The following is a 27,106-nucleotide window of genomic DNA, read 5'->3' as shown; positions in this document are numbered from 1 at the left end:
CCAATTCAATTTGTATTAAGTTGATATAGATTATGGCTGATGTAGAGCATCAACCCTGAAGTTCTGGTAAGAGTGGCATTAACTTTAAATGGCCACTGTTAGAGCAAAGGCTTAGAATATGAATTCCTCAAAGTTAGATGCCATCTTGCCAAATCATAATTAAAAGACTTTCATGATCTTTTCTTAAGGTGTCTCCCTAAATTAGAAGTAAAGCAAATAATGCATACCCCTCCTTTAATATTCCCTAGAGGTGGCTACAAAGATTCTTTAGATCAAGTTTGTTTTTATTGATTCTTTCCTTTCTGCCCTGGGTTCAATTCCTAGTACCACATGCAAGCCTGCTGGTATACACACACACACACACACACACACATTAAAGAAAGAAAGAGAGAGAGAGAGAGAGAGAGAGAGAGAGAGAGAGAGAGAGAGAGAGAGAAAGAGAGAGAGAAAGAAAGAAAGAAAGAAAGAAAGAAAGAAAGAAAGAAAGAAAGAAAGAAAGAAAGAAAGAAAAGGAAAAACTAAGATTTGGGCTAAGGTCCTCATATCACCATTGTCACTATAGACACAGGTACTCCTGTGTCCCTACTGTTGTCTCTACTGAACTAATGTCACATAATTACTTCCTTAATGGATCTGTGACATCAAAGAGGTCAAATAAAGACCTTAAAAACTCATAAATGAATCTCAAAAAGCTCAACACAAAAGTAGTATCACAAAATATAAAAATGGCCTTATAATTAGGAAATTACCATGGTCATTCCTGTATTAAACAATTTAATGATGAGACAAATGGTACTACCATCTCTCAACCAAAAAAACCATCCAGGAACAGTGACTAATAATGTTTCACTAGAGTCCAAGGGGCAATGTCCCCTGTTTCTATTCTATATGACAATGAGGAATTTATTTGAGAATGTAGAGGGGAAGAAAGCAGCATTAACTTTTGAGGTTAATTTTTAAACTTTAAGTATCCAGAGTCAGATAGTGTTTTGAAGGTCCATCAATCATGGTAAAAAATGTATTCTTGTATTTATAAAGTGTATAAAATACACTTGCTGTATGATATGGAATGAGTTTGAAATGATTAAGAAAAATACACATCCTTCAAAAAAATTTTAAAAAGTAATTAAAAAAAAAAAAAGAAATATATACATCCTTCAAAACTCTAACTCAGCCAGCAAGAGGCCGGGACTGGGATTATGCAGCACTTTGCAGGTCTGGCAAGGCCCAGTGCAGGTGTTCCACTGACCACCAGAAGAGGGATAAAGCAGGATGCTACAAGCAAGCACAGGTTGAAAACCAGATTTTAATTGTAACTGGCAGCACATGTCCCTCCCTCCCTCCCTCCCTTCCTTCCTTCCTTCCTTTCTTTTTTGATATTAGGGATTGAAACTCAGGGGTACTTCATCACTGAGCTGCATCCCCAATCCTCTTTATTTTGCAACAGGGTCTTGTTAAATTTCAGAGGTTGGCATAGAACTGCCATCCTCCTGTCTCAGTCTCCTGTGTGGCTGGGATTACAGGTGTGTGCCACCACGCCTGGCAGTACAGGTAGTTTCTGTATTTGCCACTGCTATTTATCACTTTTTGTCTTGATTCAAGGCAATTTAGTGGCACCAAACTAAGGAAAGATACAAAATCATTCTGAAGCTAACTTGGGAGGCACGCACAAGACAGGCGGGCTAGCTTGAAGGACTCATTTTGAGGGGATAGTTCAGTTTTGAAAGTTACTCATTTTCAAATCTTCTATGAAATTGCCCTAGGTTGAGGCTTTGGAGGTGCAACAAATACTGCCAGATTATCACGAGTAAAGGTGACAGTGGCCCTGCTTGCAGTCAGCTGGTGGGCACTAAGGGCATACAGCCAAGGAAGATTTCAATTTTGTTATAAGAAGTAAACCACAAGTTCATAGGTGAATGTTTGCTTAAAGTTTACTTCTTAAGTATTGTGACTTTAACTCTGAAAATTGATTTATCTTTTATTTGTTCAGATTTTTGAAATGAAGATTAAGTTTTACAGATAAGCATGAGAGAATGAGTGTTCAACCAGGATGGTTTAAAAAAACAATGCCCTGTGTTGATAAGGATATGAGAAATGGCAGCTCTCATATGTTGCTGGTGTACATGCAAAATCCAACAGTCTTTTAATAAATAGCTTGGCAGTTCCTAAAAATGTCAAAATCAGCACGAGACCCAGCAATTCCACTAGGAAGGTGCATGAGAGAAAATGAAAACATATATGTCCACACAAAAATGTGGACCTAAACATTCACAGCATGAACCATAATGGCCCAAAAGAGCAAAACAATCTCAATGTCCATCAACTGGTAAATGCATAAATAAAATGATATATTGACTACTATGGGATATTATTAGGCCTTAAAATGAAGGTAGCACTTACACATGCTACAATGTGGATAAACCTTGAATTATGTTAAGTGAAAAATCAGCTGGAAAAGATCTTCTATGTGCTTGGGATGGACCTCAGTGGAAGAGTGCTTGCCTAGCATGCATGAAGCCCTGGGTTCAGTCCCTTAGCAACACACACACACACACACACACACACACACACACACACACGCAAGCACACAACACCTATGATAAAAAAAAAGGACCATCTATTGTATGATCTACTTATATGAAATATCCAGAATGTGCAAATTCATAAAGACAGAAAATAGATTAGGGGTTGCCAAGGGCTGGGGGGAAATGGGAAGTGAACTCATTACAGGGTTTCTTTTGGGATAATGAAAACATTCTAAGATTAATTGTGATGATAACTGAATTGCATACTAAAAACATTAAAATGTATGCTTTAAATGGGTGAAGTGTATGATGTGTGAATTATAGTTCAATAAAACTGTTTTGAAAATGAATGAGCAAGTAAATAAATAAATAAATAAATAAATAAATAAATAAATAAATACCTGACAAAAAAAGGAACCCAGAAATCCCTTCCCTTTTAACAATTCATACTACTGTGTAGTGATAAAATGCTAGAAATGTATACAAATGGCTGTTTTATATATAAAGTTCCACAAACCTGTGGAATAAAACCAACCAGAAGAAACAGCACCCTTGCAATGTACAGTTGGCCTTCTGTGGGGTTTTATACCCATAGGTTCAACCAAATGAAGATTGAAAACTTTCAGGAAAAACAACTGTATCCTTATTGAATATGTACAGACTTTTTTCCTCATTATTCCCGAAACTATACAGTGTAACAACTATTGAAATAGCATTTACATTGCATTAGGTATTATAAGTAATCTAGAAGTGATATAAAGCATAGGGGAGGTTGTGCACAGGTTCTATGCAAATGCTACATTATTTTATTTTTTATTTTTATTTGTTTTTAAATCATTTGTTCACTTTTTTATTGGCTTGCACTACATTATTTTATGTAAGGGACTTGAGCATCTAAGAATTTTGGTAACTGACGGGGGTGGGATGGGGCCCTGGAGCCAAGGCCCCTCAAATAACAGGGATAACTGTACAGACTTTCCACATTACTTTAAGGCAGTAGTTCTCAAAATGGGGTGAGCAAGTCATGAGCAGGGACAACTAGCAGGGAGAAATAATTTCCTGACAGGACATTCTCCCCTATGGGAATGACTGTCCCATATTCCTTAGGTGGATTGGAGAAGAAAAATGAATTGAGAACCAGTATTCTTCCGGCTGTATTTCTAAAAACATCACCACAGCTACTACTTGATTATACTACTATCAAAATAAACTCTGGAAAGGCAGCCTCAGGTATTCTGTGCGCAGCGATGCATGCAGCACAACATGCATATCAGCTATGGCAGCGAAGCCAGGCCCAAAGCAGTGGTCGCCTTCTTGGGGAGAATTTGCTTCCCAAGGACTGACTGAGCCCACAGTAAAATCAAGGGGGAGGCATGCTACTCACATACACAGGGATCCACTGTCGTTTAAAATGACATCGAAACAAAATGTCAACAATAATGGCTCCTGTGCTCCACAGATGATTCAGAAAACCTAAATCTGTATGTCACTTATTTAATCTGCACTCTTAAGTACAGATTAAGAGGCCATACAACATGTACCTCTAAAGCACAATGAAAAGCTGGTTTCTGGTCTGGATTTTCCCTCTTTAACTGGCAAAGAAGGCTTTAAATATCCCATAGGATAATGATTACTTCACTAACCATTCCAATTTATATCCCCAGCCTGAAATGCAGTTAAAGGAGCAAGAGAACATCACAGGCCTTCATAGGTCTAGTACAGCTTCAGTGTCTGATGATTTCTTAAGAATTTTAAGAAAGATATCTGAAAACCTCAGTATCTCTGATGGTTCCTTAAAGTATGATTGAGCATTCCTTTATATCAATAAATCATTTCTACAACTCAACATTATTGCTTCTCACTTTATATTAGCTTCATAACTTGTGGAAGACAGAAAACCAAAACCATTTCCATGTTAGGGAAAAGATTACATCCAAGGCCAGACGTCCCACTCTATCTAAGGATCTGGCTTGGTTTTGCCTTCCCCTCCTCCCGGGAAACAGGAAATGGAGGTCCTGCTTCAGTTCACAGTTTGGTCAATGTCAGAATCTGTGGAGCTAAAGGACAGGCAAGGCATCTGATAATTAGGAAGAATTACATTCCTCCACTAATTGCCCAGCACAAAGAAAAGTCTAACTTATTTTGTGTATCAAATACAATGAGGTTTTTAGGTTAAAACATATATAGACAGAAACTATTCAATGCCACAAAACTTTAACAGATTAGAAATTTATTAATCCCAAAGGTACAACTTTTAAACTTGGACCCCAAATTCAAATTTTAATGTGTGGCACAAAGCTAAGTTCCCATGAGTTTCAGAAGTATTAGATAATACCAGCTAGTATTTGCTAGATGAAACCATAAATTTAGAGGCTTCATAAACATGCAGTTCAATGTCATGATAAAAGGGCAAATAAATATTAAAATGAATCTGGAAAACAAATGTAAAGCAAAATGGCATGCATCTTCTCAGGAAAGAAGAAGGCTCTAAGCAGTAAGTTTTTCAAAATTAGGTGTTTTTTTTAAAAAATAATAGATTCAGAACTAAGGATGGGATTTGTTTCTAGAAGAGACTCAATCTAAAGACAAATTAGCGCAAACACTTAAGACTAAGAAGCACAAAGAAAAGCACTTGCCTGGTGTTTCACTGGTTTAGGCGAGTCCTGCTGTTCATTACAAACAGATAAGCAAATGTTAGCGAGTCTGGGTCTTTCCCTAGCAGGAGCCACATCCAAAGCACCAAGCCAGTGTGCAAGCTTAGGACTATGAAGGCCACTATGGCTGGCATTCTCTCAGGCTGTATCAAGTACCATTCCTGCATCTCTAAAAATATTAAGGATAACTAGCATTTATATTCTACATTTCTATCTTTTCTAGCATTGATTCTTCCCATGTATCTCCCCTCCCCTCACATAACCTTTGGCAGCAGCACCAGGCTACTCTGCAAGTTCACAGACTGCTTAAAACATTTGAGAACTTTTTTTTTTTGATAAAAAATAAGAAATCTTCATAAGCACTGCTCATCAATTTTTAATCACTCTCATCAAATCTTTGCAAGAAATTAGGCTTCAAGCCACAGCCATAATTCGTTTGCCCTATAAGAAAACCCATTTCATGACAATTTCCTTGAATGCTGCCTGGCTCCTCTTGAGTGGGGGGAAAATAAAGGTTGCTGGATAGAGGGCGACCAGGGAGCTGTCAATCAAAGCAGTGCAAAGAGTACATGTGTTTCCTTGGTTCACTTCTAAAATTTTAAAAGAAAAAAACTAAGGTTTACAAAACAACAACATAGCCAAAACTTACAGGAATATTATGGTCCTTTCTTCCCTTATGTGAAGAAGCAACGTGAGCAAGGTACTGAATGACTTTCTTAGTATTCTCTGTCTTTCCGGCACCTGATTCACCCCTGAAAGAAATATTAACATCAGCTGTTTTAAAGAAAGCTTGACCATGCATTCCAAAATTACAATTGCTACCGCTGAACGAATCAGAACAAGAACTAGTAAAAAAGAAAAGAAAAAGCAGGAAACAAACAAACAAACAAAACCTCACTGGCAGTAGTTAGGAAATTATTTTTTAAAAAAGATTAAATAGGAGGGGGGAAGATGGCGGCGAAGGGAGTGCATCACCCCAGTGCGCCACGTCACTGTGCGGGAGAAAGACGAGGTGAAACAGCTGAAGGCTATCTTGTTGGGAATTTCCAGTGAAATTGAGGTGCTCCAGAATCTAGTGGACGGATTTCCATCGCGCGAGGTTCGGCTGCGGGGGCTCGGACACGGGCGATTTCTCCGCACGGAGGGTCGCATTGACTGATCGGCAGATCGCCCCACAGCTGGAGTGTGCAGCCCGCGCTGGGAAGCGGCGAGGTGCCGGAGCGGGGGGTGCAGTGATGCGGATTCTGGGGGCTCCTGCCAGCGGTGCAATGGCCGTGCTTAGTGCTGAGTTCCGGCTTTGAGACAGAGGAGAGAAGCAGTCCAGTTCGGTTCTCGACACCGGTCGGACCACGGAGGAGGACAGCAGCCGCCATCTTGGAGAGCTGATGTAAGCATCCCTGTTTTCTACTGATCTCAGCTCATTCAGCTACGGAACAGGTGATTTCAGGCTGGTATTTGCCTGCGTCTCGCAGACAGATCGCTCAGGCTCGGGGCTGGAGAACCAGTGGAGAATACTCCTAGGGGCTCACTCCTGGCAAGGTGTGCGCTAGGCTCTGAGCGGCCGGATTCTGGTTCCCGGGGCTGCTTTGGCCCAGGGCTGGGGAACCCGCGGAGACTGCGTGTTGAGGCCAGCTCCAAGTGGAGCATGCGCTGAGCTCGGGGCGGCTGGGTTCTGACTCCCGGAACAGTTTTGGCCCGGGGCTGGGGAGCCCGCGGGGACTGCGTCTTTGAGCCTGCTCCCAGCGGAGCGTGCACCGAGCTCGGAGAGCTTGGAGCGGCCTGGCTCTGGCTCCCGGAGCTGCTTTGGCCTGGGGCAGGGGAACCCGCGGGGGTTGCTCCTTGGAGCCTGCTCCTAGCGGAGCGTGAGCCGGGATCGGAGAGGCCGGGTTCTGGCTCCCGAAGCTGCTTTGGCCCAGGGTTGGGGAACCTGCGGTGACTGCTTCTTGGTCCAGGTCCTGCTGGGTGCTGTGTGGGCCAGGGGGGCAGAGTGGAGCTGCCGCCTGCGCCCAGAGCAGGCCAAGTGACCCACCGGCGTGGTATCACGACACCACAACTGCAGCTGGGGCCGAAGAGAGTAGCCGCCCACGCCTAGAACAGGACCAGCGACCTGATGGCGCGGTAGCCAAGTCACCCCATTTGGAGTAGGGGCTGTGCAGAGCCGCCGTCTGAGCCTGCAAGGTAGGCAGACCTGCGACCCACTGGCAGGACAGGCCCGGTAGCCTGCCAGCGTGGTGGACACGTAGCACCAAGGCAGTCATGTCACACTGGTTGGAGTGGGGGTGGAGGAGAGCCACCGCCCGTGTCTGGAAAAGGCCCAGCGACCCGTTGGAGAGGCAGTCAGGTACCCCCATTGGGAGTGGGGGCTGAGCAGAACTGCCGCCCGAGCCGGCAAGGTAGGCAGACCTGCGACCCACCAGCGGAAGAGGCCTAGAGGCCTGCCAGGATGGTATACGTGTCACACCAATTGGAGTAGGGGCCGAGCAGAGCTGCCGCCCACATCCGGATCAGGACCAACGACCCGAGGGCGTGGCAGTTACGTCACCACAATTGGGGTGCGGGCAGAGCAGAGCTGCCACCCGCGCCCACAGGGTGGGCAGACCTGTGACCGACCAGCGGGGTAGACAGATCTCGCTAATTAGAGGAGGAGCACAGCTACTACCCGCCCTGCAAGGGAGATTTTCCAACTATACAAGAGCAGTATCAATAAATAGGGGGAAAATTTCAAAAACACAACAGTTTCACCAAGCAGAAAGAAACGCGAGCAGTATGAAAAGACAAGGAAAGAAAGGACCACAAGCAATGCAGGTCAACTCAACTTTAGAAGAGGTAATAGCTGCAACAGATGGAATGTCAGATAAAGAGTTCAGGATATACATGCTTCAGATGATCTGGAGTCTCAAGGAAGACATGAGACAGCAAAATCAGACAATGAAAGATCATTTTGACAAGGAACTACAGAAACAATTCCAGGAAGTAAAAGATCAATTACACAGGGAGATAGAGGTAATAAAAAACAAACAAATAGAAATCCTAGAAATGCAGGAAGCAATAAACCAACTTAAAAACTCAATTGAGAATACTACCAGCAGAATAGATCACTTAGAAGATAGAACATCAGACAATGAAGACAAAGTATTTCAACTTCAGAAGAACATAGACAGCTCAGCAAGACTGCTAAGAAACCATGAGCAGAACATCCAAGAAATATGGGATAACATTAAAAGAACAAACTTAAGAGTCATTGGGATACAGGAGGGCACAGAGCTCCAAACCAAAGGAATAAACAATCTATTCAATGAAATAATACGAGAAAACTTCCCAGACTTGAAGGAGGAGATAGAATCCCAAATCCTAGAAGCCTACAGGACGCCGAATGTGCAAAATCATAAGCGATCCACACCTAGACACATTATAATGAAGATGCCCAACATTCAGAATAAGGAGAGAATTTTAAAAGCTACAAGAGAAAGGAAGCAGATTACATTTAGGGGTCAACCAATCAGGATAACAGCTGATCTCTCAACACAGACTCTGAAAGCTGGAAGATCCTGGAATAACATATTTCAAACACTGAAAGAAAATGGGTTCCAACCAAGAATCGTGTATCCGGCGAAATTAAGCTTCAGGATGGAAGATGAAATTAAAACCTTCCACGATAAACAAAAGTTAAAACAATTTGCAGCTAGAAAACCATCTCTTCAAAAAATCCTTGGCAAAACATTACAGGAAGAGGAAATGGAAAATAACAACGGCTTAAACTCACCAATTAAGAGACACAGGCTAGTTGAATGGATCACAAAACAAGACCCAACAATATGCTGCCTACCGGAGACGCATTTGATAGGAAAACATATACATAGACTGAAGGTGAAAGGTTGGGAAAAATCATACCACTCATATGGACTGCGGAAACAAGCAGGAGTGTCCATACTCATATCTAATAAAATAGATTTCAAGCCAAAGTTAATCAAAAGGGATGAAGAGGGACACTACATACTGCTCAAGGGAACCATACACCAACAAGACATAACAATCATAAATATATATGCCCCAAACAATGGTGCAGCTATGTTCATCAAGCAAACTCTTCTCAAGTTCAAGAGTCTAATAGACCACCATACAATAATCATGGGAGACTTCAACACACCTCTCTCACCACTGGACAGATCTTCCAAACAAAAGTTAAATAAGGAAACTATAGAACTCAATAACACAATTAACAACCTAGACTTAACTGACATATATAGATTATACCACCCAACATCAAGCAGTTACACTTTTTTCTCAGCAGCACATGGATCCTTTTCAAAAATAGATCATATATTATGTCACAGGGCAACTCTTAGACAAGATAAAGGAGTAGAGATAATACCATGCATCTTATCTGATCATAATGGAATGAAACTGAAAATCAACGATAAAAGAAGGAAGGAAAAATCATGCATCACTTGGAGAATGAACAATATGTTACTGAATGATCAATGGGTTTTAGAAGACATCAAGGAGGAAATTAAAAACTTCTTAGAGTTAAATGAAAACACAGACACAACATATCGAAATCTATGGGACACATTGAAAGCAGTTCTAAGAGGAAAATTCATTGCTTGGAGTTCATTCCTTAAAAAAAGAAAAAAACCAACAAATAAATGATCTCATACTTCATCTCAAAATCCTAGAAAAAGAAGAGCAAAACAATAGCAAAAGAAGTAGAAGGCAAGAAATAATTAAAATTAGAGCTGAAATTAATGAAATTGAAACAAAAATAACAATTGAAAAAATTGACAAAACTAAAAGTTGGTTCTTTGAAAAAATAAATAAAATCGACAGACCCTTAGCCATGCTAACGAAGAGAAGAAGAGAGAGAACTCAAATTACTAGCATACAGGATGAAAAAGGCAATATTACAACAGACACTTCAGAAATACAGAAGATAATCAGAAATTATTTTGAATCCTTATACTCCAATAAAATAGAAGATAGTGAAGGCATAGATAAATTACTTGAGTCATATGATCTGCCCAGATTGAGTCAGGAGGATATAGACAACCTAAACAGACCAATAACAATTGAGGAACTAGAAGAAACCATCAATAGACTACCAACTAAGAAAAGCCCAGGATCGGATGGGTATACAGCAGAGTTTTACAAAACCTTTAAAGAGGAACTAACACCAATACTTTTCAAGCTATTTCAGGAAATAGAAAAAGAGGGAGAACTTCCAAATACATTCTACGAGGCCAACATCACCCTGATGCCTAAACCAGACAAAGACACTTCAAAGAAAGAAAACTACAGACCAATATCTCTAATGAACCTAGATGCAAAAATCCTCAATAAAATTCTGGCGAATCGGATTCAAAAACATATCAAAAAAATTATACACCATGATCAAGTAGGATTCATCCCTGGGATACAAGGCTGGTTCAATATACGGAAATCAATAAATGTTATTCACCACATCAATAGACTTAAAAATAAGAACCATATGATCATCTCGATAGATGCAGAAAAAGCATTTGACAAAGTACAGCATCCCTTTATGTTCAAAACTCTAGAAAAATTAGGGATAACAGGATCATACCTCAACATTGTAAAAGCAATCTATGATAAGCCACAGGCCAGCATCATTCTGAATGGAGAAAAATTGAAGGCATTCCCTCTAAGATCTGGTACAAGACAGGGATGCCCTCTCTCACCACTTCTGTTCAACATAGTCCTCGAAACACTGGCCAGAGCAATTAGACAGACGAAAGAAATTAAAGGCATAAAAATAGGAAAAGAAGAACTTAAATTATCACTATTTGCAGAAGACATCATTCTATACCTAGCAGACCCAAAAGGGTCTACAAAGAAACTATTAGAGCTAATAAATGAATTCAGCAAAGTGGCAGGATATAAAATCAACACGCATAAATCAAATGCATTCCTGTGTATCAGCGACAAATCCTCTGAAACGGAAATGAGGACAACTACTCCATTCACAATATCCCCCCCAAAAATAAAATACTTGGGAATCAACCTAACAAAAGAGGTGAAAGACTTATACAATGAAAACTACAGAACCCTAAAGAGAGATATAGAAGAAGACCTAAGAAGATGGAAAAATATACCCTGTTCATGGATAGGCAGAACTAACATCATCAAAATGGCGATATTACCAAAAGTTCTCTATAAGTTCAATGCTATCCCAATCAAAATCCCAACAGCATTTCTTGTAGAAATAGATAAAACAATCATGAAATTCATATGGAATAATAAAAGACCCAGAATAGCAAAAACAATGCTAAGCAGGAAGTGTGATTCAGGCGGTATAGTGATACCAGACTTCAAACTATACTACAGAGCAATAGTAACAAAATCAGCATGGTACTGGTACCAAAACAGGCGGGTGGACCAATGGTACAGAATAGAGGACACAGTAACCAATCCACAAAACTACAACTATCTTATATTTGATAAAGGGGCTAAAAGCATGCAATGGAGGAAGGACAGCATCTTCAACAAATGGTGTTGGGAAAACTGGAAATCCATATGCAACAAAATGAAACTGCATCCCTTTCTCTCGCCATGCACAAAAGTTAACTCAAAATGGATCAAGGAGCTTGATATCAAATCAGAGACTCTGCGTCTGATAGAAGAAAAAGTTGGCTCCGATCTACATATTGTGGGGTCGGGCTCCAAATTCCTTAATAGGACACCCATAGCACAAGAGTTAATAACAAGAATCAACAAATGGGACTTACTTAAAAGTTTTTTCTCAGCAAGAGAAACAATAAGAGAGGTAAATAGGGAGCCTACATCCTGGGAACAAATCTTTACTCCTCACACTTCAGATAGAGCCCTAATATCCAGAGTATACAAAGAACTCAAAAAATTAGACAATAAGATAACAAATAACCCAATCAACAAATGGGCCAAGGACGTGAACAGACACTTCTCAGAGGAGGACATACAATCAATCAATAAGTACATGAAAAAATGCTCACCATTGCTAGCAGTCAGAGAAATGCAAATCAAAACCACCCTAAGATACCATCTCACTCCAGTAAGATTGGCAGCCATTATGAAGTCCAACAACAACAAGTGCTGGAGAGGATGCGGGGAAAAGGGTACACTTGTTCATTGTTGTGGGACTGCAAATTGGTGCAGCCAATTTGGAAAGCAGTATGGAGATTTCTTGGAAAGCTGGGAATGGAACCACCATTTGACCCAGCTATTCCCCTTCTCGGTCTATTCCCTAAAGACCTAATAAGAGCATGCTACAGGGACACTGCTACATCGATGTTCATAGCAGCACAATTCACGATAGCAAGATTGTGGAACCAACCTAGATGCCCTTCAATAGATGAATGGATAAAAAAAATGTGGCATTTATACACAATGGAGTATTACTCTGCATTTAAAAATGACAAAATCATAGAATTTGGAGGGAAATGGATGGCATTATAGCAGATTATGCTAAGTGAAGCTAGCCAATCCTTAAAAAACAAATGCCAAATGACTGCTTTGATATAAGGGGAGTAACCAAGGACAGGGTAGGGACGAAGAGCTTGAGAAGAAGATTAACATTAAACAGGGATGAGACGTGGGAGGGAAAGGGAGTGAGAAGGGAAATCGCATGGAAATGGAAGGTGATCCTCAGGGTTTTACAAAATTACATATAAGAGGAAATGAGGGGTAAGAGAAGAATAATACAAATGGAAGAAATGATTTACAGTAGAGGGGGTAGAGAGAGAAAAGGGGAGGGGAGGGGGGATAGTAGAGAATAGGATAGACAACAGAATACATCAGTCACTAGAATGGCAATATGTAAATCAATGGAAGTGTAACTGATGTGATACAGCAATCTGTATACGGGGTAAAAATGGGAGTTCATAACCCACTTGAATCAAACTGTGAAATATGATATATTAAGTACTATGTAATGTTTTGAACGACCAACAATAAAAAATATAAATAAATAAATAAATGTAAATAAATTCTGTAAAAAAAAAAAAGAGAGAGACCAATGGAAGGGAAAGTCTGTTCAGAACAAATACAATTTAAAAAAAAAATTAAATAAACCCAAATAAATATTCAAATAAACCCAAATGAAGATTCCTTAGTAGGTGGCAGTAAGACATCACAGGAAAATGTCCGCTACTCTTTTTTTTTTTTTTTTTGGTTGCTAGGGGTAGAGGCTTCCACCAGAGAAATTAAATTTAAATTTATTAGTGTTTGTAAAAAATAAAAACTTCCACACCAGAAATATCTAGCACTGCAAACTGAAATCCTAAAACAATTCAATTATGAGGATATAATTTACAGGAGCTGACAGGAACTTTGGAATGCCCACTGGTTACTGACATTGACCTTCAAAGCCACCAAAATCCTTCTTGATTCATCCTTTGAACTGGATAAGGACAATTCTCTCTTCTGCACCAACATTACCTCCTTAAGACCTTCCTACTGGCTGCTGGCCTTGCACACCAGGTTCTCTGACCCCAAGGACTGTGGCCTCACAAGTTAATAACTGCATTTGCTTCTCTTTACTTCTTTTTGTTTCCATATAACCTTACAAAGTGTTAGCACAAAGGCCATATGTAATTGGTTGTCAAAATGAGGAAAAAAATGAATTTTGTGGTGAATGGGGACAAATGCCATCACTTTATGAGATTCATATTTACAAATAAATAAAGCTGGTGGCATTTCAAAAGTTTTTTGTTTTCTAAATTTCTACACAGAACTAAGCTTGAAAATTCAGAAGGTGCTGTGGGCACCAAGGGACACATGAATTATGAGTTCTCTGCTCCAACACTTAAGGTTTCTCAAGACACAATCAAAGCAAACCTATAGTCATAATCAAAGAAAGTCTCAATTTGGATTATAATACAAATCTTAATAGATTTTTTGATTAATTTTTTAAAAAAATTCAGAAACTCAAAAATGTTATATTGTCAATAAATAATCTAAGCATTTCCTCAAATGCTTGAAAATCTACTGTTTCTAACAAATCCCGGCACCATTCTTGGAACTGTACTTGGAATTGCATTATTTGAACTAGACACAACTTGGCTAGGGTGTAGCTCAGTGGTAAAGTGCTGCTCTGGCACGCAATGGGCCCTGGGCTTGATCCCCAGAACCATAAAACAAACAAACAAACTGCAACTGTCCATGACTTAAAATTTTCAGTGGACTTACTGGTTGTAACATCTTCCTGACTCTCTGCACTTAGATAACCTCAGTCTCTACCACAGGGAGGGCTGGGCAAAGTGATCCTATTGACCAGTTTTACAACCATGAGTAAGGAAACAATCTTCTCTGGGCCTCAGTATTCAATCTGTAAAATGTAGACAGATTTGATCCTCACTAATTCCTAGACTGATGATACTAGGCATAGCCTACTTACTGATTTATAAGGATAGTTCATATATTAACTTTACTGAACACCTCTACTGTTTTATTACAAATAGTCCCCTTCTTTGTTTCTCCACCCAGAAGTTTTTGGAATCTTAGGTACTCCAATCTACAAGGTTTTAAAGTTTCTGCCAACCATTGATACTTAAAAAGGCCTGCTTTGAGATTATTTCTTCTAAACTTTCATTTTTATATCATCTGTATTATTAAATCCATCTGTATTTCCTTCTAGAACTTTGATGGTTTCATTTTTATAATTAAATCTTTCAGTAATCTGAAAAAAAATATGGTTTGAGGTAATAATTTAATCTAATTTTTCCTCAAATAATTTGCCCATATCCTAATACACATGGTTGATGAAGACATTCATTCTCCAGTGATGACATGCTACCTTCATCTTGTATACTTATTTCTTATACATAATGGCCCATACAAGGCCGGTACCATAATGCAGGAGTTAGGAAATTTGATTGGCCAGAGCACTGTTCTTTGAAAAAAGTAGTCTCTGAGGTTTATTTTCTAGATAAATCTCAAATAACTTTGTTCTGCTATCCCTGACCCATCTCTCTGCCCCACAAATAGAAAACAATAGGTGTAATTTCACGTTAAATGGCATCAATACACATACTTTTTTTTTTTTTTTTTAGGGAAAACAATGTTTTCTCATTGTCTTTCAGGTAATTTTTTTTTTTATCTTCCTTAGTTCAAAAAAAGCAAGGCCCTTGTTTTCCTTATTGATCTTTGATATCTCAGTATCTAGCTTAGCAGGTGCTTGATGTATACTGCTGACTGAATGAATATGGGTCCTATGCATTGATTCCTAGTGTCCTTTTTACATTTTTTTTGTTCCTGTCATTAACGTCAATATATATGCTATCTGGTTACCTCTGGTCCGTAGATAAGGTAATGATTTTTCACTCATTCATTTCATAGCTCTTCCATTGAGCCATTTGACAAATATTTACAAATCAACTTCTGTGTGCCAGGCATTCTTCTAAGTGCTAGGGATAGAGCTGTGAAGGAAGTCCACGTCCTTGTGGAGCTTAAGTTTAGAAGAGACATAAAAATAAACAAGCAAAACAAATGAGATAATTATAGGATGTGAGCAATGTTAGGAAGGAAATAAGACACTGAAAAGAAGGAAGTTAGAGAAGAAGGCACAGCTGCCTTCAGAAGCCATGGTGAGGGAGACCCCTCCTGCAGGAGCAAGAGCTAGCAGGTGAACCGCTGGGGAAGGAGCTTGGTGCACACCAGAACCTGCTGGCCAGCTGCCAGGATTTCATATAACAATCAAGGCAGAGAGTGGCAGGGGACACTGATCAACCAGGGAGCAGATGGATGCCAGAGGCCCAGATGGATTTTATTCAAGTGTAACTTCTTAATAGCAATGAGAGGGGTTTCTGTGTTCCAATGTTAACTTTATTCAAAATACTTAGGATTTGGTGCTAATCTTGATATTGGCGGTTGGTTTCAAATAGGTCCTTTTTTATTATGTAAAGAAATGAGCCTCTCATTTAGCCTGATGATGACTTGTCTCAAAACCAGTTATGATGGTTGCTTTTCAGTTTAGTTTGTCTCTGTGGTTTCCCAGCTCACCCTGATCATTCATTGGACAGGGTCCTCAAAGCATTTTTTCCCAGCATGTCACCCACCCTTATGCAGCTGTCACCAACTGCTCATGAACTTGGCTACATTTTTCCATATTTCAGATCTAAGATAACTTTGCTATAGAGAATACTGCTTCAATGATAGATGTGTATTCCCAAACTCCATTCCTAAGCACCCCCCCCAAGAGGGCAGATTACAACTCTTAAATTCTCCATCATAATTTGGGAATGACAGCTCCTAACACAAAGGAGAAAAAATACAGTCTAACCAAAATATATAATTAGCATTCAAAAAACAGTGGTCATTATTGTCTGCTTCAATGTTCTTGTACTATATGCACATGAAAATTTGAATTACCACATTTTTAAGTTACTCATTTTCTACAGTTTTGGTATAGTGGTTGAAAATGTGGCCTATGGAGTAAAACTGACTTACTTAGACACAAATCCTTCTCCTGCTCTGTAATAGTTTGCATCTTGATTGTTCCCTAAAGGCCTGTGTATTGAGAGCTTGGTCACCAGCCCATGGTGCTATCGGGAGGTAGAAGAATCTTTAGTAAATGGAATCTAGTGGAAGGAAGTTAGGTCATTTGACGTGTACCCTTAAAGGAGATATCAGGACCCTGGCCTCTTCCTGGTGCCAAGAGACGAGCAGCTTTGCTCTATTATGTGTTCCCAGCATTAACATTCTGTATAGCCAACAAGCCCCAAAGCAACAGAGACCAGTGACCCTGGGCTAAAGTCTCTGAAACCATAGTCAAAATAAACCTTTCCTCCTTATAAGTTGACTTACTTTAGGCATTTGTTACAGTAATGAAAAGCTAACTAGCACAAACTCCCTAGCTATAGGGCTTTGGGCAAGTTACTTTGCTTTTTTGAGATTTGGCTTATAAATTAAAACAATCACTTCATGGAATAGATAATGCATGTAAGAGCCTAGCAGCATGCCTGGCCAAAAGGCTCTCAAGAAATGTCAGTGCTATGAATAGCTATGCTGATGATCGCTGATGATCAATGATGACAATGACGGAAAAGACTTAAACAGAAGTTTACCCCCGAAAAGACCTCTGGTTTTAATATGAAGGAGATGGCAGAACACATAATTCTTTGGGGGGGGGGGTGGTATTAGAGATTGAATCCAGAGGTGCTTAACCACTGAGCCACATCCCCAACCCTTTTTTATATTTTGTTTTAAATTTAGAGACAGGGTCTCGTTGAGTTGCTTAAGGCCTTGCTAAGACGTGGAGGTTGGCTTTGAGCTTGTTGTCCTCCTATCTCAGCCTCCCTAGTCGCTGGGATTAGAGGCATGTGCCACTTTACCTGGCAGAAAATATAATTTGTGCAAAAAAAAAAAAAAAAAAGAACATAATGGGAAATGGAATATCTGTCCCAGATGGAAGCAGAGGAAATAAACACAGTTTGAACAAAAGCAAAGGGGTAAGAGAACCAAAAAGAAAACTCAGCAGACTTCTCTTGAAGAAAATTGGAAGAACCCTCAGGAAAGAGAGCAATAGGCCAAGCTTAATAGCAACGAGGGCAAAGGAAATCTGGGCTCATTTCTATCAACAAACTAAGATGTACAATGCAGCAGTTTCAGCCTTGCAGTGGCTGGTAGTTCCACCGCGGGTCTATGCAGGACCAGTTAGGGGAGAGATATGGGTCCAACACTCTGCTCTTTAAGCTCTTAATGGCCTTCACAGAGGCCAAGTTAACCTAAAAACAAAACAGGAAGCCTTCTGGTTGGGGGTGCCCTGTGTCTGTTGAAGCACATTAAGGTAGAAAAGATCAGGAGTTTCAACCTGAAGGCATTTGTGTTTTCTAGAGCTTTCACTAGCTTCTCAAAGTGATGTGCAATTCAAAACAAAAACATAAGGAACAACAATGTACAGAAGCAGGGAAGCATATGATTAATACAGGGTCAATTCTGGGATCTTTATTTCTTCTGTACCCTGATTTCCCAATGAGAAATCCTGCCCTTGCTTTTATTCTCTCTGGATATTTGTAATTTCAAATTCATTCTCGATTTACAGTACCCTTTGCCTGAAGTCTTGCTTTAGATAACCTCGATTTGAAAGACACCGCATATATATTACCTTCTCTCTAAATTAAATATATGTATATATATTATAGGTATACAACACTAATAGATATTTCCTATCGTTCCAAAACTCAGTTCCTTTACAAAGCAGCTTACTAGAAAGGACAGAAATTTTGTAATCAAGATAGGCTTGATTGTGGCTCAGTGATAGAGCGCTTGCCTAGCATGTGTGAGACACTGGATTTGATTCTCAGCACCGCATATAAAAAATTCATACAAATGGATAAAAAATTTTTAAAAAATGAAAAGGAAGAGGGGGACAAATCTCATGAAAATCAAATGGAGATCAGTAGCGGAAAGGAGCCTAGGGGTGAGAAGTGAGGAGGGAGGGGAAAAGTGCTGGGGAGTGAAATTAGCCAAATTATATTGTGTGCATGTACAAATATATAACAACATATCCCATTGGGATGTATAACTATGATGCATCAATGAAAAAGGTGAGGGGAAAAAAGATGGGTTTTTAATTATATGTAGACTTTATTTCAAAACTTGAAAATTCTAGGACTTAGTTAATACTAACTGTACATGCTGAAGTATTTGGGGTAAGTGCACAATTTAACTTGAAATACCTTGAATGTTTTCCAATGAAAACATCTAATCAGCAGCCACAGAAAGAAATGCTGCCTAAATTTAAGCTAAAGCATTAAGGGGGGGGAGGTGTCAGTGCCTTGGATCCCCTTCCAGGGAGTTTCCTGAGTGGGACAAGCCTGACCCTTAGTACCTGAACCATGAACTCAACTGTTCATTAGCACTGAAAAGTCCCACAGACCCCTCCAAATGTCCATTGAAGTGCTGGAATCCACCACCCTCCTCTTTTTGTTAATATGACCAATTTCTTTCAGGCAATTTCCCCCAAAGTTACTTATCACTTGCCCAAGTCTGGCTGGGCACAAATCACGAGCTACTCAATCAGGAACAAACTTTATTTCTGAACTCCCCCCCACCCAACGGCCTTCTCCCGGACACACCACACACCAACCGGAAATCCTTCCTCCCCCACTTCCCCAACCACCCCCCAGAACTCCAGACGGACAGCAGGGGTCTAATATACAATTGAATACACAGCTTAACATAACCATCATCATCTCCATGGCTTGCTGGCAGTCACCTCTCAACCACTGGTTCTGGCAAAAATGCCACGCGTCATTCCGACTGGGCTATGGCTCTCAGCAATCACTATGTTAGGTGTAAATAAACCTTGTCTCTTCTCTTGTTAATCTGTTGTCAGTTACTTATAGGCCCCAAACCAGTGGTCCTCCCCCGACACAAATCAGATGGAGTGAGAGTAGGCAGAAGGGTAAACAGATCAATAGAGAGAATAAAGCAAGTATAGTTAAAAATGGTGGAATCTTGGTAATGCATGTAATAGTATTCCCTGAAAAATCCTTTCGACTTTGCTTTATATCTGAAAATATTCATGATAAAATGATTGGTGAGGGGCTAGGCAACTCAGTGAGACCCTATCTCTAAATAAAATACAAAAAATGGTATCATGAATAGCTAATAAAAAATAAATAAATTTTTAAAAAATGGGCTTGGAATGTGACTCAGTGGTCAAGTGCCCCTGAGTTCAATCCCCAGTACCAATAAATAAATAAATAAATACATACATACATACATACATACATACAAACTGAATAGAAAAGAAAATGAACATGATACTTGATGGCAGCTACTTTGTGCCCAAGAAGACATAACCCAGGTGCTAAGACTTACCTCTTAAATATGCCTATTAATTGATGACAAATTTCAATCTAAAATGATATAGAGCGTCTAACTGCAAGTGCTCACGTTTGCAATGGTCACTTTTGGTAACAGAAGTAAATCGGTGCTCACTGATCTGTCAAATAGCAGCCATTCCCGAGGTATTTCTTGCTTTCAGACATTCCTCAAAGTCCCTCTCAAAAATGGTTATCTGAGCTGTCAAGTCACTAAGTCTATAAGAGGTGTGAGTCCTCTACCTTTTGTTGGGCTGCATTTGGTTCAATTCCCACAGCCTCATGGTAGATGGACCACAGCAAAGGCCTCCACTGTCTCCTGCTCACTTTGTAGTGTTTCCCTTGCCAAATCTGGCCTTGGCTGTGTGTCTGGCTTGAGAAAGGGGCAACAGCAAATGGGACACAGCAGAATCCAGCCTTTACACATTGGAGCTTGCCCTCTTACTGTTCTTAGAACCCAACCCTCCTAAATTATTAACACATATTAATTATCTACCACCCCATTAAAAGCCAGGGCTAGACTGGAGAACAAGAGGAAATGAAGAAAAGCCAAGGCACCTGGGCTAAAAGCCAGCCACCCACAGCCACAGGAGTGAGCTCAGGAGCAAGTCTCAGGTGTGCCAGCTGAACCTGGTCCACATAGCAGGGCCAACAAGCTGAGCCCAACCCAACTGCTGGGGAGCCTATGAAGCATGCTGATTTTTGTTGTTGGGTTTTATTTTGCTTTTTTTTTTTTTTTTTTGCAGCACTGGGGACTGAACCCAGGGCAGTTCTACCACAGAGCTACATACATCCCCAGGCCTTTAAAAAATTTTATTCTGAAACATTATCTTGCTAAATTGCCTAGGCTGACCTCCAACGTGCGATCCTCCTGCCTCAACATCCCCATTAATCGATCTTGCAGGCATTCTGCACCTGACAGAATCACACAGTTTCGATTGTACGTTTCAGGATGGTTTATCATTTGGAAAAAGCCTATTTACAAAACTCCTTGAGGCTTAACAATGCCAGAAGAAAATTCATAGATCAAAACAGATGAATTCTCCTCAAACCTCCTGCCCTGCTACTCTTCCCATTCGGGTTAGATAGCACACTTTCTACTGCCCAGAAAGGAGAAACCACTAGATAAGAATGTTCTTGGTTCCCAACTGCCACCCCTACTTATCAGCTCTAGGACTCAGGCTAATGGCCGTCACTGCAGAGGGCCAACCTGCCAAGCTCTGCCTCTCACAGTCCGCTTGGCTCATCAGTTCTCCTTCCTTCCTGCCCCCACGCTGCTACTCCAACTGTCTGCCTCTCACTTGCATTTCATCTCGACCTCATTAAAAACACCACCAATAATAGTACCAGACGTCTGTTGAGCTTTCACACTACTCAACCACTGCTCTCCATGTTCTCCAACTGTTTGGAAGCAGTAGGTCTGTACTTGGTCTTTTGATTTCCATTTCCAACCTTTTCACCTCCCCTCCATTCCTCAACTGGATCTGGCTTCTTCCTCTTCCTCATGCACTCGTTCACTTCCCCACACTTCATTCTCTGCAGCACACGTTTCTGCACCCCTCACTTCATCAGATCACTCCTTTGATGCAATGCCTCCCTCCCCTGGATGCTGGGTCACATCCCCTCTTCCATGTTGGATCATTTTGGCCTTGGAAGCGCTTCGTTTTCTGCCTGGCTCTTAAATGTTGCTTTTCCTTGGGATTCCATACACTACCTTCTCTCTCAGCATGTTTTTTCTTTCTTTCGTTCTTTTCCTTTTTTTTTTTTTTTTTTTTTTGTACTAAGGATTGAATCCAGGGGCACTTAACCACTAAACCACATCCCCAAACCGTTTTAAAATTTTTATTATTTACAGACAAGTTGTTCGCTAAATTGGTCAGGGCCTCACCATGCCTGGCTTTGAAACCTGACATCCTCCTGCCTCAGCCTCCCAAATTGCTGGGATTACAGGCATGCGCCACTGTGCCTGGCTTCTCAGCACATTTTTTCTAAGGCAATCACGTTCACCATCCTTGGTTTCCAAGAGCACCCATGCTGTTGACATCTCAGAGTTGCATTTCTAGCACGGACTGTTCTCGTCCCCAAGCCTTACGGCCAGCCATTTATAGATGAGCCACAGTGATCTCAAGTGCAAGATGTCCCAAAGCAAACTCATTATCTTCCACTCCAATCTGTTCTTCCTTCTCTGCTCCCAGGCCAGGAGAGATCTTAATTCCATCAATAACTGCTTCTCTCTTTGCTTTTTTTCTCAGGCATGTACATCACCAAGTAAGTCTGTCTTCTAAACTGAACACCAGTTACATTCAATTGCTTCTGTCTGGGTTCACAATCAGTACCTGAAGTCACCACCATCTCTTGCCTAGATAACTGAACAGGCTCCTAAGTGGTCTCTCTGTTTCTTTTTCCTCCAGACTGCAGTCAGAGTGGCCTTTCTAATGTGCAAATCTAAGCATGTCCTGTTGTGGACTGTTTTATTCAGCTGTGAATCTCTAGTTTTAGCACACAGTACACAAGGCACATGCTCTGTAAATGCTTATAGAGTAAAACAAATAAATTGTTGAAATGTCTAGTAGTCCTACACTTAAACATACAAAACAAAGATACAAAGTTCACAGACCAACACTGTAAAATGTGTGAAAAGCCCAGTTTGACAATCAAACAATAACACCAAATTTAAGCAATTTATATAATCTTAGTCTTAAAATAACTTACAAAGTTTACTTCAAACTCTTGCTCTACTTCCCCCTCCCATATACAAAAAATGATTTTCCACTTTCCAAAAAAAAAAAATCAAAACAAGTCTGAACATTCAACATTTACTTACGTGCAAAGAATTGACTGGTCCTCGCGATCTATAAAACAGAGCAAAACAAAAAAGAAAGTGACAATTTGCCTGGTTTTATAATATTCGATATAATAAAGTTACATTAATAGCCTATACAATATTAGCAACTCTCTTCTCAAGCTAAGTTAAATCCTTTCTGTTCCAATTAGTCCTAAGTCTAATTGAGTTCACTCATTATATCACCTATTATGGTTCTAGATTCTCTGGGGGTCACTAACTGACCCAACTCTCCCTACACCTCTTGGCCTAGATGACTTCAGATGCCTGATCAACCTTGATCCTCAAACCCTGCTGCATATCAAATTCAACCAGGTAGTTCTAGAAAAATCTTACTTTCTGGAGCTCCAGCCTGGAGAAGTCATTCTCAGAGAGGTAGGGACTGAAAATAACACCCCCACCCCATGATCCTGAGGGCTGGCCAGGTGTGGAAAGCATTGCTTTTCTGGACAGCTTCAAGAATAATCATGACCAGAGAGGAACCATTAATCTGATCTTAAAGGAGAAAAAGGTATCAAACACTGAATGAGAAGGTTGAAGGATGAACATTTATATGAGTTTAACCACTAAATCAAAATGTTACACAGACCAACTATAACAAAGGAACATACAATGGTAAAATCAAACACAGTTTCACAGTAAAAAAAAATTCATGTTTTAAAGTGATTCAATCATTTAAGGATTCAACTAAATTTTTTCAAATGAAAAAGTGAAATTCAAATTAATTAACATTTAGCTCGTGGACAAAATTACCAGCATAGGATATATGATTTCTAATTACTTATAAGAATTATTATCCCTATTTTTCAGAGAAGGGAATATTCCTCAGAAAAGTTGGATAATCCTTTTAAGTCATGCAGCTACAAGGGGCAAGGATGCTGAGACCAGAACTCAGGCCTGTCTGCCTGAGCACCTGTGTCCTTAACATGACTGAACAAGTTTGCCTTTGCTCCAAAAAAGCGTTGTAGTCACAGGGCCTGGCCCTGGTAGCTGTTCTGTCACTACCTATCTGCGCTTGCTTTTCCTCTGGTAGATGCCATCGGTACCCAGTAAGGATCTCACTGTAGTTCTGGCATGAATAATTCGTGAAAGAGAAACAGTCCATTCACTATGTCATACTCTTTTACACACTATTAGTAAAATAAACCAATCTACTTATTCTATGTTTAAACTGAGTTGAACAAAGAGCCTATTCATGTCCTGACTCTGAAGTTTAATTTAATTCTTTTATTAAATATATACTTCTTATCTTCAATTATACATAATTATACATATATATGGGATACAATGTGACATTTCAATATATGTATACAACGTGTACTCATCAAATCAGGGTAACTAGCATATTCATCAACTCAGATATTTATCATTTCTTTGTATTTGGAACATTAAAAATCTTATTTACTAGCTATTCTGAAATAACAATTGTTGTCAAAAACAGTTACCCTACTGTGCCGGATTAAAAGTCATCCTCCTATCCATCTGTATACCTGTATCCATTAACTATCCTTTCTACCCCCCCCCGCCCCCCCCCCCCGCCTAATTTAATTCCTTTTTTTGAGAGGGGAAACTGAAAATTGAACCCAGGAGCACTTTATCACTGAGCTACACTTCCAGTCCTTTATTTTACTTTTTAATTTTGAGACAGAATCACACTAAGCTGCTGAGAGTCTTACTAAGTTCTGAGGCTGGTCTTGAACTTGTGATTCTCTTGCCTCAGGACCCCGAATAGCTGGGATTACAGACATTTGCCACTGTGCCTGCTCCCCTAACTCAATTATTTTCTTTCTTTTTTTTTTTAGTTGTTGATATAATTTCATATTTATTTATTTATATGTAGTGCTAAGACTCGAACCCAGTGCCTCACAGGCAAGTGCTCTACCACTGAGCCACAAATCCAGCCCCTAATTTAATTCTTAATAGCTCAGAACCACTGTGTTAATCCTCCTTCTGCTGCCACAGGCAACATTCTCAGTAAAGAGCCAATATTTGCCTCCTTTGTTCATTTACTTTCAAAAGATTCCAACTTGCTCTTCCTAGATCCACAACCACTCAGATACCTCCTGTGGGTCCCTGCACCCTCATCTCAGTTTTATTTCCTCTAGGAAACATTCTCAGACACCCTCCCTCAGCTGCCTCATCTTTTAAGAAAAATTTGTAACTAGACAAAACTATTCTGCAATTGAGATCCCGCAATACTGTCTTGAGATCCAAGACCGTTTTATTTCATTATTCCCAGCATTATCAGCTTTAGCAGGCCCTCACTAGCTTTCTTTTTAAAAAAAAAAAAAAAAAATTATTTATTTATTTATAGTTGCAGTTGGACCCAGAACCTTTATTTATTTTTATATGGTGCTGAGGGTCGAACCCAGGGCCTTGCACATGCTAGGCGAGCGCTCTACTGCTGAGCCACAAACCTAGCCCCCTCACTAGCTTTAATAAAGGTCTCCTGAGAGAAATCCAGTGCTGGGTACCTTGCTGGATACTGGCAAGATGGTGGGAACTGCAATCTGGGGTTCTAGTTCCAGCCCTACCAGCTCTGTATCTACTAAAGAGTATTTATTCCTTGCTGGTCCTTCAAGATAAAACCCATGATTTTTACCAAATTTTTGGCATAAATAACTTTCATAAGAGTTCATGCACTCTGTTGTATTCTTTATATACTATTAGTAAAATACACCAGTGTATTCATATATTCTATGTTTAAATTGAGCTGTTCAAAGAGCATATTAATATTCTGACCTGAAGTTTAAACCTTCATATGTGACTTTCAGACCCCCACACTCTCCTGGTCTGAGCAATTCTATAGAACTCATTATACCAGGGTTTTGGTGAGTTTTCTGAACTGGTTTGCACATTAAAGAAATCAAAACACAGGGTGTGGCTGAGTGATAGAACACTGGGTTCCATTCCTAGCATTGCAAAGAAATAAAGAAATAAAAATACACAAAAATTAAACCAAATTAAATACCCCCCTAATTCATTCAGAACAGCTGTCTTCCTGTATCTGTAATGCCAATTTTTTTTTTTTTCAGTACTAGAGATTGAACCAAGGCCTCACTCCTGCTAGACAAATGCCCTATCACTGAGCTACAACCCCAGGCCCATCATCTGAAACTTGAGACACCACAATCTGCCCTTCAAACCTGCTCCACACTTCATTCCCCAGTGCTACTTGTCACTTCCACTACCACCACCACCACCAAAAACTCTCTATTCTAGCCAGACCCATCTAGCTAACTTTGGACATTACTTTCTTCATCAGTTCAATAAGGGGGTGCTCCAAGATTCTCTCCAACTGTATTAATACTCCTCCCGCTCCTGCTTCAGTGAATCCTTTCCATCCTTCAAGGACCAAATGAAGCACCTCAATAGTTTACAATAGTCTTTTACTCTAAAATCCTACAAATGTAATTGGACACAATCTTAAAGTGATATTTAAGGGGAAAAAGTTTACTTTCAAAAGCACAGCTAGCCTTCTAAAGACTCGTTTGATAGCTCAGTATTTTCCAAAGCACCTTCCAAAAATCACATGAGGAGGTACTCAAAAAAATCCATGTTGAATTAAGTCATATTTTCAACAGTGATCTCAGCTCCTACCTTAAAAGACCAGGAAAGAGCAAATTAAGCCCAAATATTTATGTTCAGAACAGAAATCAATGCAAAGGAAATCAGACGAAAGAAAAACAACAACAAAAAAAATCAATGAAATAAAATGTTGATTCTTTGAGAAGATTGATTTTGATATATTTCCAGATAAACTGATTAGGAAAAAGGAGAAAGACACAAATACCAATATCTGGAATAAGAAAGGGATTTGTGCAGATCCCACAGATATTAAAAGAATAATAAGGAAATAGCAGAAACCACTTTAGGCCAAAATATTTGACAACTAATATGAAAGGAATAATTTCTTTAAAAGATACAAATTACTGCTAGGAGTCATGCTTGGAAGCAAGAGGAGGATTACAAGTTCCAGGATAGCCTAGAAAACTTAGTGAGGCTCTGTCTCAAAATTTTAAAAAATATATAAAGGGCTAGGGATGTAATTCAGAAGTAGAGCTCCCCTAGGTTCAATCCCCAGCACAGCAAGGAGGAGGAGATTAAAAAAAAAAAAAAAAAAGCTAAAGCTTACACAAGAGGAAACAGTAACTTGAATAGACCCATCTCTATCAAAGAAATCAAATCTGTAATTAAAAACCTTCCCACAAAGAAAACATAGCTTCCCGGTAAATTCTATAAAATATTTAAGGAAAAAATTATAAT

The 27,106-nt window shown here is 39.8% G+C and overlaps 1 protein-coding gene across 4 annotated transcripts in view; it reads right to left on the bottom strand.

Moving 5' to 3' along the window:
- The window catches only part of MYH10 (myosin heavy chain 10), a 152,020-nt gene that overhangs the window by 85,343 nt on the left and 39,571 nt on the right, over positions 1–27,106 (bottom strand). For 3 of the 4 annotated variants that reach the window (XM_081270974.1, XM_081270971.1, XM_081270973.1), the window contains exons 4-6: positions 22,823–22,850; positions 5,829–5,931; positions 5,162–5,191 (exon numbers count right to left, since the gene is read on the bottom strand). In XM_081270974.1, coding sequence (XP_081127100.1) covers positions 5,162–5,191; positions 5,829–5,931; positions 22,823–22,850 — 161 coding nt within the window. The remainder of the gene's footprint in view (positions 1–5,161; positions 5,192–5,828; positions 5,932–22,822; positions 22,851–27,106) is intronic. The other variant, XM_081270972.1, reaches the window with a different exon arrangement.

The sequence above is a fragment of the Spermophilus citellus genome, assembly GCF_964194105.1.
Source record: "Spermophilus citellus genome assembly, chromosome: 17".
Lineage (NCBI taxonomy): Eukaryota > Metazoa > Chordata > Mammalia > Rodentia > Sciuridae > Spermophilus > Spermophilus citellus.
The sequence above is the reverse complement of the archived record's forward strand: the minus strand, read 5'-3'. Positions and strand labels throughout refer to the sequence as shown.